Raw genomic sequence first — 14,654 nt, forward strand, 5'->3', positions numbered from 1 at the left:
TTGAGGTGATGAGGTATTCATTCCTTTACCTTTTATCTTCTCAGGAGCCTTTCATCGTACATGAGGGCTCAAAAACTAAAGTCTCAAGAATTCTTCTCCTTGGATGATGTCAATATGCACCAAAGCAGAGCATGGAAAAGACTAATCTACTTAGCAGTGTTTTACATGAACACATGATGGCTTCTCCATATGTTTTAAAATTAAAGAAGAAATAGAAGCAGCATGTGCTAGACTTCTCCTCTGACAAGAGTGGAGTGCCTGGAAGAGCTGTGTGACCCTAGAGGAACTCTGGGCATGTCTACTTTTTCCAACAGCATCAGCTCCCAAAGATGCCTTGGCCCCAGAAGTCAATGAAACCCAGCAACGAAGGTCCACTGATGGCCAAAAATGTCCTTCTGCCTTTAGGTGGCTGCTGCTGACCCTCACCAGAGGACTAAGCCAGGGCATGCCCTCAGAGTCTGACCTGATGTGTGTATTAGAAGATGCAGTCTTGGGTTGGGGTTGTAGCTCAGTGGTAGAGTGCTTGCCCAACAGGTGTGAAGCACTGGATTTGGTCTTAGCAACACATAAAATAAACAAATAAAATAAAGGTATTCAGTCCATCTACAACTACAAAAAAGTCTCTGAAAAAAAAAAGATACACTCTTGCTAAATATGGAGAATTGTGGAGGCATTTTCTGGTGACTTTGCCTCCTGCCATATTTTTTCTCCTGGAGAATAGCACACTGAAACATCTGTGCTTACAGAGGTATATATTTTTGGTTTCAAACAGTGTTTTTTCTTCACTTAGCATTTTATTTTGAAATGATTTCAGACTTGCATATAATTTGTATATAGTACAAAACCTTTCCGCATATCTTCATCCCGATTCCCCAGATAGTAAGTTTGGTTTATGGTATTCTCATTTTCTTTCCTGTCTACAAGAGTGGGCTGAACATATCTGGCCTTTTGTCTGCTGGATGGCTTGGTGTGGTTTTCCTAAAAAGCAAGGATGCTCTCTTACATAACCACAGCACTGTGAACAAAATGTGGGAACTGACACTGATCTACACCGGGAGCTAAGTTATAGACCTCATTCACATTCAGCTGCGTGTCTGACTACTGTCCTTTACAGAAAGGGGGAGAAAATGTTTTTCTTGGTTCAGGATCCAGTCCAGGACACAAGCTGCACTTGGCTGTCATGACTCTTTAGTTCATCAGAAATCAGTTTTAGTTTTTATGGTTAGTTTTTGTTTCCTGGGGAGCTTTTATGACCTGGACAACTATGAAGAGTTATGCCACTTTGTAGAATGTGTCTAAATTCTGGTTTGGGTAATGTCCCCTAGGATTTGCTGTAGCTCTGGTTTGGGGAAGGATCACTGCAAATGGAGTGCTGTATCCCCAACAGTGTGCCACTCCAAAGGCATGCCACATTGAGCTGCCCGCTTCCTGGAGGTGGCTGTTGGACCACCTGGCTGAGGGTGCTTGCCAACCTGACTCCCCTCACAGAAGGTATTTTATCTGGACCTTGTATTTGGCTCCAGATTGTTATGACATGTCCTCTTCATTATCTAAGCACCTGGAGGCAACCATGGCTCCATTTACTGGTAAATGGTATTTAGAAACCAACAATATCAGCTATGAAGTGTGTGTGTGTATGTGTGTATGAAGCTCGCATTAAGAAAACTTTATGGTTTAAAAAATGAATTAAAATGTATATGAGATTATATCTGCCTTTACTAAAGCCAGGTAAAATACAGAATGATAGGTATTGGACCAAACTATGGGCAGATAAAAACAGCTAACTTTGTCTTTTACTGCTATGCACTGAATGAGTATCCTCCAAAGGTCCATGTGTCAAAGGCTTGGTAACCCAGATGGTAAAACTGGGAGATGGTGGAACTTTTGGGAGGTTCTTAAGTCATTGGGGGTATGCTCTTGAAGAGAGGACTGTGAAACTCTGGTCTCTTCTTCTCTCTCTTTTCTGCTTCCTGGCTCATGAGGTGAATAGTTTGGTTTGCCACTCTGCTATGATGTGTCACCCTTACTAGCAATCCAAAGAAATGGGGCCACTTTATATTTTGGACCTCCAAAACCCTGAGCAAAAATAAACCTTTTCTTTTTATAAGTTAATTGCCTCAAGTATTTTGTCAAAGTAATGGGGAGCTAACATATTTAAAATAACTGTTTTGTAGCTCAATGGTCAGGGCTAAATGGTGATCACACTGATATTTCAAGTTCAAATGAAAAAGAACGTGCTTCCCACTACCTCGAGTATTTGTAATATTCCTGCCACTATTCTGGTCTCCTTCCAGGGCTCTGTGGAGAGCCTAGGTGCTGTGTGAACAGAAATGCTTCCTCTGAGCAAAAGCTGTGGAATGTGCTGCATAACTTGGTATTTCCATTTATCTCATTTCAGGGTTCTCCTCATATAAATGAATCAGAAGATACCAGCATTCTATATAAGGGATAGGAAGAGCTGCTTTGATTCGGGAGAATATCTATTGTGCAGTTATAAGGAGGAAATTACTTTGGGATAAGGTAAAAGAAAAACCATCCTACTCATTAGCACTGGCTCTCTCAGGGAGACCCCCCTCCTTCCCAACCCTCACACACACATATAAAATTACCAGCAGAGAATGTTTCATGCACTTGTAAACCTTCCCAAACGGGGTCAACATCTGTGTTCTCTTTCCTAGAAATGTTGAGACTTGGCACCAGCAGCAGGAAGATGTTTACCACATTCCCTCTTCCAAAGGCACTCAAAACACCCTCTGGTGTCCTCCAGGGAGTCTTTGAGTCATTTTTACATTTTTATGACTTCAATTACTTTTCCATCATGCTAACTAAGCGACTGAGGTGAGAACCTAAGAAAGGAAGAATAGAGGAGATAAGGAGGGATAGCAAAAGTGGTTGCCGTGTGGGGTGTAAGAGGCATGAAGGGTCCTTCCAGGCACTGCACAGGGAAGACTGGCTGGGTGGGGCCGTGGAGACCAGGAGAAAGGCGACTTCCAGCCTGGGGAAGTGTGTTTTATGCTCTGATTAGTATCTGCTGCAGCAGGGAAAAGGCTTCAATCTTACACCCAAGAAGGAGAGTAAAGACTTCCCCACAACATGGAATGCCCTCGACCAAGACCCAAACATCTAGTTGAGGAGAAGACTCGTCAAGTTCAGAATTTTTTAAGACACTTAATCCTACACCAAGAGGAACTGACGTGTGACTTGTAGCGCAGACTACAAGAAAGAGCAGAATTCTCTCCTGACTGTTCACAGATACAGGTCAAGTATTTCTTACCCAAAATGCTACGGACCAGAAGTCATTCTGATTTTGAATTTTTTTTTTTTTTCAGATTTGGGAACATATGCAGGTACATGATGAAGTTATCTGAGACCCAAGTCTAAACATGAAACTTACTTTCATTTCATATATACCCTATCCAGTTAGCATGAAGGTCACAATATTTCTAACAATTTTGTGCATGAAACAAGGTTTCATGGTATGCAATTTTCCATTTGGAATATCATGCTGGTGCTCAAAAACTTCTGAATTTGAAGCATTTTTGATTTTGGATTAGATATGCTCAACTTGTTTTACTAAAGCGTTGATGGTCATATTCTATGGATCTAACAAGCATCCTCCATTTGGTAAACTGCGTATTCCAACACAAGCACAAACACAAAATGGCAGGGTGTTTGATCACATGCACCATGACAAGCCATCGTAAAGGATAATCAAGGGGAAAAGCTGACTGCCAATGACTTCCCATTTTCTAATGAAACTAAGTCAAAGCAGTGGTAAGAATGAGCAGCTCACTCTGCCAATGAAAATCATTTTTTATTCCTTGCAGAACATGTGGGCCTGTTTGGAGAACACCAATGAGCACAGGTAAGTCCTAACTCCATTCAACCTGGGCTTTAATTCTGCAGCAGGACTCTCACCATACTGGGTCCGCACACCAGTAAGGCAAAGATGTAGATTTGGGGCAAAAGTATGGCAAGTTTTCCTGCAAAAGACATAGATCATTGAATTGCTTAGGTTTCCAGCGCTCCTGAAAGGTAACAGGTGTTTGATGCTAGAATAAGGGATCAGTTTTAGAATCCTTGAATTGAGAGAATTTATAGTTAAAGAGATATTTATAGTCCAGTGAAACATTAGTGTTTGGGATTTCACATGAGATTCCTAGGATGATTTCCTGTCTCATATTTAGCCAAACACATGGCCTGCTCCAGGTCATGACTCCTGCTTCAATTGCATCACTTGTTTGGAGGCAAACATAGAAACATGAAGGTACTGTCACGTCAGAGCCGTAAGGATTATTCTTAGGCTGCAGGGGCTGCACTCCCCAGAGGGTTGTGAGGATTTAGCAATACTGCTAGAGAAATGTGAAACAGGCAGTTACAGCCTTGACCGGTTTAAATATGATCCAGGACAACTTAGCACCCTTGCCCAAAATGGGTTCAGTGGGAAGTTTATAGGTGCTTTGTGTAAAATGGGTCTGTGATTAAAACAGAACAAAACCAAATCAAAAACACCTTGAGGGTTTTATGTTAATTAAAGTCAAATGCATTTTCTTTTCTGTAGGCTTTTTGAATCCTCCAAAATGAAACAGGAAACGTGAATTTATAAGAAAGTCACAAGAGATGCAGAGTTTCCTTAAAGTACTGGACTTCCATGGTTTTCAGTTTTAGTTTTTTCTCTTCAAAACAACAGGTAACTGGAACTCCAGAAATTGCAAGGTATGAAACACAGGTAGAAAGGGCTCTTAGCCAACTTGGCTAAAAAAAAAAAAAGGAAAGACAGTATCCAGACACCATGGAGAGCAGCTCAAGTTAAGGACAGGGGGAGGGGCCAGCAGAGCTACCCTTCAGGAAGGAACAGTTACCTTACTAATTAAAACCTATGCTATTAAGCAAGGACCAGGCCATGGCAGCCACCAGAAGCCTGGAGACATTAGGCTGCTTACAGGTTCCAGGATTCTAGGGGTCCTGTACATATTTCTGATGTTGAGTTGCTAATCAGCTATGTAATATTCTATTTCTTCATGTCTCTCTCCTCTGCCTGCCCAGGACTGTCCTTGAAGACATAATGCATGACACACTCACCTCTGTCTCAGGGCCTGCCTGGTACAGAACTTCACAGAGGAGTGTGGGATCCAGGACCAGATGGTCAGAAGGTCCACCCTTACCTTTGTCACCTTAACCTCAGATACAGCATTAATCTCCAAGATAAAAAGAGAACACAGGAAACCAAATAACCCAATCAATAAGTGGGTAAAGGAACTGAACAAACACTTCTTAGAAGAAGAAGTACAAATGGTCAACAAATATGTGGAAAAAAATGTTCACCACCTCTAGAAATTAGTGAAATGCAAAGTAAAACCACACTGAAATTCCACCTCACTGTAGTCAGAATGACAATTATTAAGAATACAAGTAACAATAAGTGTTGGTGAGGATATGGGGAAAATGTTCCACCCATCCATTGCTTATAGGGCTGCAAATTGGTGCAACTACTCTGTAAAGCAGTGTGGAGATTCTTCAGAAAACTTGGAATGGAACCACCATTTGACCCAGCTATCCCACACCTTAGTATATACCTAAAGGACATAAAATCAGCATATTCCAGGGATGCATCCACATCAGAATTTATAGCATCTCAATTCACAATAGCTAAGCTATGAAACCAACCAATGTGCCCTTCAACAGATGAATGAATAAAGAAAATGTGGTGTGTGTGTGTGTGTATCTGTGTGTATGTGTAAACACACACACATACATACATACATATATACACACACAATGGAATATTATGTAGCCATAAAGAAGAATGAAATTATCATATTTAATAATAAATAGATGGAATTGGAGACTATCATGCTAAGTGAAATAAGCCAATACCCCAAAAAATGAAAGGCAAAGACAATATTTATGTTTCATTAATGATGGGTTTACAGTATGAGACTAATTGTATTTAAACAGCAGATGGAAAAATGTGCTGTAACAAGTTATTATGTGGCCATATGAAAATCTTTATTGGCTGAAAGAAAGAGCAGCTTGTCAAAGCCTTCCCAAAGTACCCACTGAGCTCAACTTAAATTCAGAAATAAAGAAGTTGTTATTAGCATTTCTACGTTTTCCTAACTAGAGCTCCTCCTGGGGGCTCTCCTGGCCTCCTTCCTTCTCTCTTCTCTCCTCTCCTCCTCCTCCTCCTCCTCCTCCTCCTCCTCCTCCTCCTCCTCCTCCTCCTCTTCTTCTTCTTCTTCTTCTTCTTCTCTCTCTCTCTCTCTCTCTCTCTCTCTCTCTCTCTCTCTCTCAGCATTTTGGCACATTAGTGGTATGTTAATTCTCTCTGCTTCCTCAATATGTAAATCTGTTCTGGGTGCCTCAGTTTCCCTCTCCATGTGAGACTGTGCACCTGGCTCACAGAGTATGCAGCAGTTGCCTCCCGGTGACACACCCAACTCTGGTCTCACCAGCTCTGGCCTCAGAGACAGTGCAAGCCTGTGGGGTTATAGCTGACTGCCCCAGATTTCCTGCTCTGCAAAAGATAACTTTCCAGTCAGGTTGGGTCTTGGGTTTCCTGTAGCAAACACAGTCTCAGAGTATTTGGTTTCCTGCAGTAAACACATTCTGAAGCAGAGAATTTTGGATTTCATAAATCCAGCAGCTGTGTTAGTTTTTTTGTTACCTGTGATGGTACAGAGCTGCATTCTGTACCCACACCCAGGTGCCCTGTTCTTCTCGGTCTGACATGGATCCCTCACAGTCCCAGGCTGGAGCACTGAAGTAAGAATAGCAGCTTCCTATGGTGCTGTCCTGCAGAGGCAGGGGGCCTCCTTCTCCAAAAGCCTTCCTCAACCATGATCGCTACTAAGTTAGTCTGACGCCATGACAAGGCTCCTGTGTAAGTGAACTCAAAGCTTCTCATCACCCCTCCTCAGAACAAAGGGCTCTTAAGAAACGGGTGCTGAACTCCCACCACTCCTTACACGAAGCCTCTCTTTTCAGCAGTGAATGCCAGTGTGTGCTACATTCTAGGGTGGGGCAGAAGCAGAAGCCTTCTTGAAATCCAGCAGGGTGCTGGGGGAAGGTCTTCCATTGACAAATAAGACAAGGCATCTGGGTTCACCTAGACCAGTGTGTTCTCTGCCTGAACTGCTGGTTGGCTGCATGATTACAGTTAAAGTATTTCATCTTGCAGGGCTTCAATTCCAGGACACTGATGGGAGAAAGGACCATCTCCACCAGATCTGGGATGCTCCTCCCTACACTGTCCCTGGCCCTTGTTCTAACCTATGAGCCCAAAGAGCAGATGCCCCTCATCAGTAGGTGCATGATCTTCAATCATTCTCCATTTTCCACTTTCCCTCTTTTTTAGGACCTGGTCCCTTCACCTGGGATGAGCTTCATGTGATTGGGGTCCTTCTCCTGACCCTTGATGCAAGCAGGATTTTCAAAGTAGCCCTTCTCTGTCTCTCACAAGCAGCAAAAGCCACAACCACTGTCCTTTTTGTGGCACTTTTCTGGTCGCTTATCATTTTAGCTCACTGAGACCTTTTTGGACACCAACTCTTGTGGTCCATCAGTGAGTGCCACTATGGCACAGCCTCTGGGAGGCCAAGGTAGGTGACCCTGGGACTCACCTCCCAAGATGCCACAGTCTTTGTGTCTCTAACAGAACCTAGGTGGCTTGCCTGCAGGACAAAAACCTGACTGCAAGGCTGTCTGCTTTGGCCTATTTTATGGGTTTAGAAAATTGAAACACACAAAATCTAGAGAATCCAGATTTCAAGAGTATGAATTTTGATTTCTCTGGAACCATCCAAAAACTTGGAAACAATGGGCCAAGCTCGGCTATGGCCACTCAACCCCTCTCCCCCAGTGTGCACCCTGACCACCAAGTCTCACTATGTGATGATGCTTCTCCTCAAACTTTTGATGCCTCTAAGCTGAGTCCCTCCTAAAATGACCATCAGAAAAGCTTAGAGGATCAGGTCTGGGAATGCCTTTGGGATGAGTTCTCTCCTGGGTCTCATGCTCAGAAGCCCGAATAGTCAGCTGTCCCCAAGAGGACGCTGCTTCCCCTCAGCTTCTGGGAGCCTATACCAATATCACCCAGCATTCTTGGTAGGAAAGTGGTGCCCCAAGTGATCTTCTCTTCCCTATGACATAATAAGGGTACAATAGAGGGAGATAATCACCAGGGCTGAGGTGTGGCAGGAGAGCCTACAGATGTTCTGGGGTCCATTGCATTGTGTGTGGTGTGGGGGGTTGACTCTGATGTTTATCTCCTACTACCTGGGATCTGGACTAAGGGCAAATTCTGCCTTTGAAGAGCATCTCTTCATACTGTCCCCGAGTGCTTCTCACTCCTGACCTACTGCACTAACAGTCAACTCCTGGAAGACCATATTCTTGGCTCAGAAGTGCAGACCAGAAAGACAAGGGCCCTGACCCAGAACTTAGGCTCTGTCAGGTCCAAAACAATGTATCCCATTCCATCTCTTGGGCTTTTGCTGTAGCTCTAGGCTTCTCAGATCAGAGAGCAGGTGCCACTCACATCCTGGTAGCCGGAAGAGGCCAGACATAGAGTAGGCACTCAGAAATGCTATTAGATTTGTATATACCTTGCCAAGCTCTGGGCTGGTGATTTTGAGGCAGAGAAGGTCCTGTGGGTGCTCCACAAAGGAGACCCTTCATGGCCTGTGTACACTGAGAACAAAGGGCATCTCACTACAGGCCAGGCCAGCAGAACTGACTGGTGGACCCCATCTCTCCAAGTCAGTGTCCCCTGTGGGCATGGTACTCCATATTCCATGACTCAGAAATCTTTGCTATAACCATCATCCTTATCCACAGCAGCCTGTCTTTTTCAAATGAGTCACAAAGCAGTTAAAAATGCCATACTGATTTTTACCAAGAATTCAGTGTTCTGATACTTGACTGATTTAATTTCATTACCCTCTGGAGAAAAGAACTTTAATACTCAGAAAGAAATCTTAGGCATTTGCATTTTTGATAAATAAATGATGAGATGTTATTAAATTACTTAAATAAATTAAATCACTAAATAAAATTAAATGCCATTAAATAAATGATGGGATGATTTTCTCAAAGTTGTATCTCCGGATAGGATTCACAAATCTGTTTTAAAATAGCTAAGGAAGACTGTTATAATCACTAACAGATTCTACGTAAGGTCATAGTGTTGCAATTCATGTGTTCCCTCTCATTGGGCAAAGGTGGAGGCTTCTCTTAACACTAGGTATATTCATTAGAGCTCAAAGCCTGTATACTGAGGCTTTGCATCCACGGATTCAACCAAATAGGGATGGAAAAATGTTTTAAAAAACAGCATATAATAACTATTTACATAGCATATTTGCATTGTATTGAAGATGATAAATAATTTAAAGGATTCAGGAAGATGTGCATAGGTTCTAGGCAAATACTATAACATTTTTACCTAAGGGACTTGAGCATTCACAAACTTTGGTAGCCATAGGGATCTTAAATCAATCTCACCCACGTACTAAGATGACTGTACTTTCTTTTACCTCCCACGAATGAACAGTTCTATGTGTGCTCTCACTTCATTGGCAAAGCCATAGAATACAACCTTAGATAAATGCAAGATCTGTAGACTCTGGCATGTAAATATTTACAAACAAACCAACACAGTGGTCTTTTAAAATCCATAAAATCCAGTAAATCGAAAAAGAAAACTCCAAAAGTCTGAGTTTAACCCAGGCAAATCAAAACTTCTCACGCTGTTTATGATCACTGAGAACATTAGGGAGGACCCTTGAGCACGTACAGAAGTCACACCACTGGAACTAGGAAGTGTCTGGGCTTGTGGTCTCCAAACTCCCAGCCATTCCTGCCGAGTCAACAGCACTCTGAACAAACTGTACTCGGGACAGTTGTAGAGCAGGCACCAGGCCAGTTAGGGGAGGTAATAAGCCAGGGTGAGGCTGGAGAAGTCAGACCTGCCTTGTAATGCTCTGTCAGAGTACTTGGGTAGGATCCTAGACCCAGGAAAGAAGCAAAGCCTGGGAAATCTGTGGGAGTCAAGACCAAGGAAATCAGACAGGACTGCACCAGGGGGCAGTCAGCTGGTTTTGTCCCAGAACAGTGATCTCTGATCTCTGATCTGGTTGGTCTCAGTGTACCCCAGTTTAAGGATCTGAGATGCTTGTATGAAACTTAGCTTCTCCCACCAACCATGAAGACAACCCAGTTAAGCCCTGTGGGCACCCTCAGCACAGCACCTGCCAAGAACTCAGCCATTTCTCAGTCATTAATCTGGGGTGAGATCTTCATGTAAGAACTTGTAGAGTTTGCCCTGTGGCTGCTGCACCACTGAGATTCCCTAGGGCAAGGTGCAGTGGTGCTCAAAAGAAGACTTCCCCATCCTTCTAGATGGAAATGACAACCTCTTTCTTTCCACACATCACCATTACTTATTAATGCCAAATACTCCCTTCTGCCTTCATCTTGGGTCACTTGTCATTCTCTGCACCATCTTGACAAGCTCTGAGCTACAGGGTCTGCAAAGGAGCTGGCATAGAATAGAGGCTCAGGGTGACAGGGGAAGGCAGACAGGTCAGAGAGAGAGTCAGAAGTTCCACATGCTGCTGGGAGTGGTGGGGCTGAGGGATCTGCTCCCCCTATGACTGCTTTACTGCAGAATTTTTCTGTGCCTTCATTTCATCGAGTCCTAAGGGCCACCAGCCTTTGCAGGATGCTGAGTTTGCATCTGGCACAGTGCACAGCTGCAAAGCAGTCAGGCCAAAACTGCAGGTAGAACTGAGACTCATGTAAACCTGCAGAGAAGAACAATGAACCGGATACAACTCAGCTACCTTGTCCCTTCACTTTATTCCACAGCACTAAAGGTCTGCTTTGGTATTCTTCAGTCACAGGAGTTGGCTCAAGGGGCTATCTCCATCTGGGCCATGTCCATCCACATGCCATGGCCCACTAGCTCACCTCCTTGTCCTCCTGGGAGGTCAAGCCAGGAAGCTGGCATCCTGTGATGACCACCAAGTCCATATTACATGGTCTTCTTCAGAACTGGGATCCAGGCACCCACCTGACCACTCTGCTCCATAAGCAGCCACCAAGGGAAAAAGAAAATCAGAAGCAAAAGAAAAGCTGCCTACTTACCTAAGTGAAGATTTTAGAATGCTTTAGCTATACAGCCTTGGGCAAGAATAATTTTTCCTTTCTACAAATGATTAAGCATCTCCACTTGGTTTTCCCTTTCTGGTTCCAACATAACCCTCACTAGAGAACATAATGACATGACCAATGAGCTTTCTGACTGCTCACTGTCCCCAGTTACCAAGGAGCTTTATACTTTTCTTTTTTCCTATGTTGACTTGAGTTCTTCCCAGATATTGTAGGGGACTGTGTCCCCTCCTGAGCCTGGAATCCACCTTGCCAATATTTACACAGGCAGGATTCACAGAGAATGTATCATATCTTTTTATATTACATCAGAACGTCCTACTGAACCCAGGTCCCATGGTTCCACTTTTGACTTCACGTGAAAGGATAAAGAATGTTATATTTCACTCCTCCCCTCAGGAAAGTGACAAAGAGTAGAACCCAAATGCTTTTGCCCAGTAGCACCTCCCGCCATGATCCTAGCTGCAAAGCTCTAGCAGATGACTGCAGGTAGCTTGGATCCCACTAGAGAAGAACCAACACAACATGCTGTCCCTGAGACCACAAGTCAGGAGGAAGTGTGGATGAAGAAATGACCCTTCACACAGGCTATAAACAACAACAAAAAACAATGGCTTTCTACAAATAGTGCTAAGTGAGAAACATCCTTCCTGTTCTTGCTCGTCCCAATTGGCTTGAAAAATTTGGGCAACACAGAAATCAGCACAATGTTCTCACTGGGAAGCAACTCAGATCCCAAGAAAAACACCATCAGGCAAAATTCCTGGGTTTCCTTATTCTTACAAATTTGAACAATCCATGGGGTTGGAGGACTGTTTTCTTGCCAATCACTAAGAGGGCCAGATAATATTTTCGTGGTATTATTTTAGGAAGGGAAACTTTGTAAACAACCTCAGCAGCAAATCCATAGACAGCTTGTCTGGATCCTTATTTGAAGCAGAAGGTCACCAGGGAGGTAGATGTCCCAGATGCACTTTAGGCATGTGACAATGTGCCGAAGCTGGGCCAGTGCTGGCTTCCAGACAAGGAATACTGACCTCACCTTCTAAGTTTTGACAGTGCTGTAATGCAGCCTGCCTGGGACGCATGTGTCAGAGTGGAAGCCATGCTCAGAGGCTGGCGTATAGTAGAAAAAAAAGGTCTGTCTCCCAAGAGCAAGGAGCCTACACGACACAGGACAGGCATATTTGGAGAGAATGGGGACTGCTGTCCTACTCTAAGAATAGTAAATGCGAACAAGTGGGGAGTGTGTTGGGAGAAAGAATGAGTCTAGTGGAAAGGCAAATAATCTTCTGAACTACATTTGTTTGAAAAAGGAGAGTCAAGGTGGCAGGAAGCCCATCAGTATTATGGCTACCAGCCCAGCTCTGAGTCTTGACGCCAGGTCAAACCCAGTTCTACCACAGGCCTCGATTTCCAATGCTGCAGAGCAGAGACAATGATATTTGCACTTAATTCCCTCGGTTGATATGAGGAATCAATGAGCACACCAATAAGCAAACAACAAACAAACAAACAAACACAGAAGCCTCTTAGAGCAGTGTGTCTCCCACACAGAAATCACTCAATAAATATCACATGTTGTTGTCATTCCCATTGCTATAATTACCACCACCACCCCCATTCTGTCATGGAGCATGACTGGGTCCCCTCCAGAGCCTGGAATCCATCTTGCCAATCAGTAGGGAGAAGCTGCCAGTGTATTTCTCTGCCAAATTCTCTCTGATAAGTTGACTAGCCATTTGACAGTCTTCTCACATGGGGACAATGGCTGCATGATATCTACATCACAGCTCAACTTAAATGGAGAAATTACAAATTCAAAAAGTTGGCTATCTCTTTCAGTGTCAAGTGAAAATTCTGCCTTGAACAGGTCATATTCAAAGTCAAGAACACAAGACAGAAACTCAACAATTTTACTGTACTGAAGTTCAGGTGCCCAAGTAAGCCTAGTGTTTTCATACTCAGAATTGTTGGTTAATGAGGATGATATGTGGTGAAATTTCTTTCAAAGAACTAAAATTCATCTTTACAGACCAAATCAATAATTTTTAACCATATTTATGAAACTCTTTCTAAAACAAATCAATACATCCCTAACTTAGTACACTTTAAAATAGCTAATATGGTAATTTTGGCTAATTAAAAAACCTCATAAGACAACAAGCACAGTATCAACAATAAAAGAACCCACAATAAAAAGTTCACAAATTCCTTCCCTTCTCCCCAAAGTAACAAGCCAAGACATCTGCGCAGACCCCATAGCAGCTACACAACAAGTGTACTGACCTGCTTTGTAGGCGCCTGCGGAGGCAGGGAACTTGCTGTGACCACAGGGGGTCTCCCAGGGCCACAGAGATCAGGGAATGGATTTGGTATGGCCGGCAGAGATGAGGTTCTGAACTGCTGGTCTTCCTCCTGAAGGCGCCTGTAGGAAAGAGGATCATCATGGCTGGTTAAAATCTGCCATCCCCAACCTGTCCCAGCCTTGCTACTTCTGGGTCCATGCCTAAAAGAACTGAAAATACCAGATTTGCAGCAGCACTATTCACAATAGTCAAAAGGTGAAAGTAACTCAACTGTCTATTAATAAATGGATGCAAAAGCAAAATTACCCATCCATACAGTGGAATATTATTTGGCTTTTAAAAAGCACAGAAATTCTGACACATGCTAATAGCATGGATGAACTTTGAGGATATTATGCTAAGTGAAATAAGCCAGTACTAAAGACATATACCAGATGATTCCACTTATATGAGGTATACAAAGTAGTTGATGGGAGCTTCCAGGGGTTGAGGGCAAAGAAAATAGGGAATTTAGTTGAGTTCAGAGTTTCAGTTTTATGAGATGAAAACATTCTATATATTAGAAAATTCTAAGTGTGCATTAACACGTGAACTGCAGACTTTAAAATAGCTAATATGGTAAGTTTTATATTATATATATTTTACCATGAGTAAAAACATATTTTTTGAAGTAGTTACTCTCAGACCCAAAGAGTATAAATTCCCTCTTCATTATACTCCCCAGGGGATGAAGAAGCCATGGTTGTAGTGACTTCATGCACATCTCCAACAATGCTCAATGTATGATGTGTACTTGGCATTTGTTCAATGAATACCTGGTGTGTGAAAAGGTCTTGTGAATAAGAGCATTTTCATGGGAACAAAGATGTTTCAATGTCCTTGAAATGAACCTTTACCTAACCAAAGGAAAAAACTGGAAGAGGCTTTATGTATCCTCATCTGACTGTAGAATAAATGCTTATTTATACAGAACGGTAGTTGATACTGAACTAATTAGAAATCAAAGCTTCATGTATCTACCCTCCTGAAGGGTAGCTCAGAAATACCCTCTAATTCAATACTCTACACTTCTTGGCACTTCTTCAGAGTCAACTCCTCCCTCCTCTGAAAAATGCAAAGTTCACCTGTCATACACTGAAGGAAAATGCACAGGATGACGAATTGGGTGCAATT

At 43.0% G+C, this 14,654-nt stretch overlaps 1 protein-coding gene across 1 annotated transcript in view; it reads right to left on the reverse strand.

Moving 5' to 3' along the window:
- LOC124099600 (growth factor receptor-bound protein 10) overlaps window positions 1-14,654 on the reverse strand; it is a 45,956-nt gene that overhangs the window by 28,315 nt on the left and 2,987 nt on the right. The window contains exon 2 of the mRNA XM_046454751.2: window positions 13,462-13,600. Within this exon, the coding sequence (XP_046310707.2) occupies window positions 13,462-13,600 (139 nt within the window). The remainder of the gene's footprint in view (window positions 1-13,461; window positions 13,601-14,654) is intronic.

This window comes from Marmota monax, unplaced genomic scaffold (assembly GCF_021218885.2).
Source record: "Marmota monax isolate L192 unplaced genomic scaffold, Marmota_monax_Labrador192_F-V1.1 WCK01_AAM20220418_F8-fsc00961, whole genome shotgun sequence".
Lineage (NCBI taxonomy): Eukaryota > Metazoa > Chordata > Mammalia > Rodentia > Sciuridae > Marmota > Marmota monax.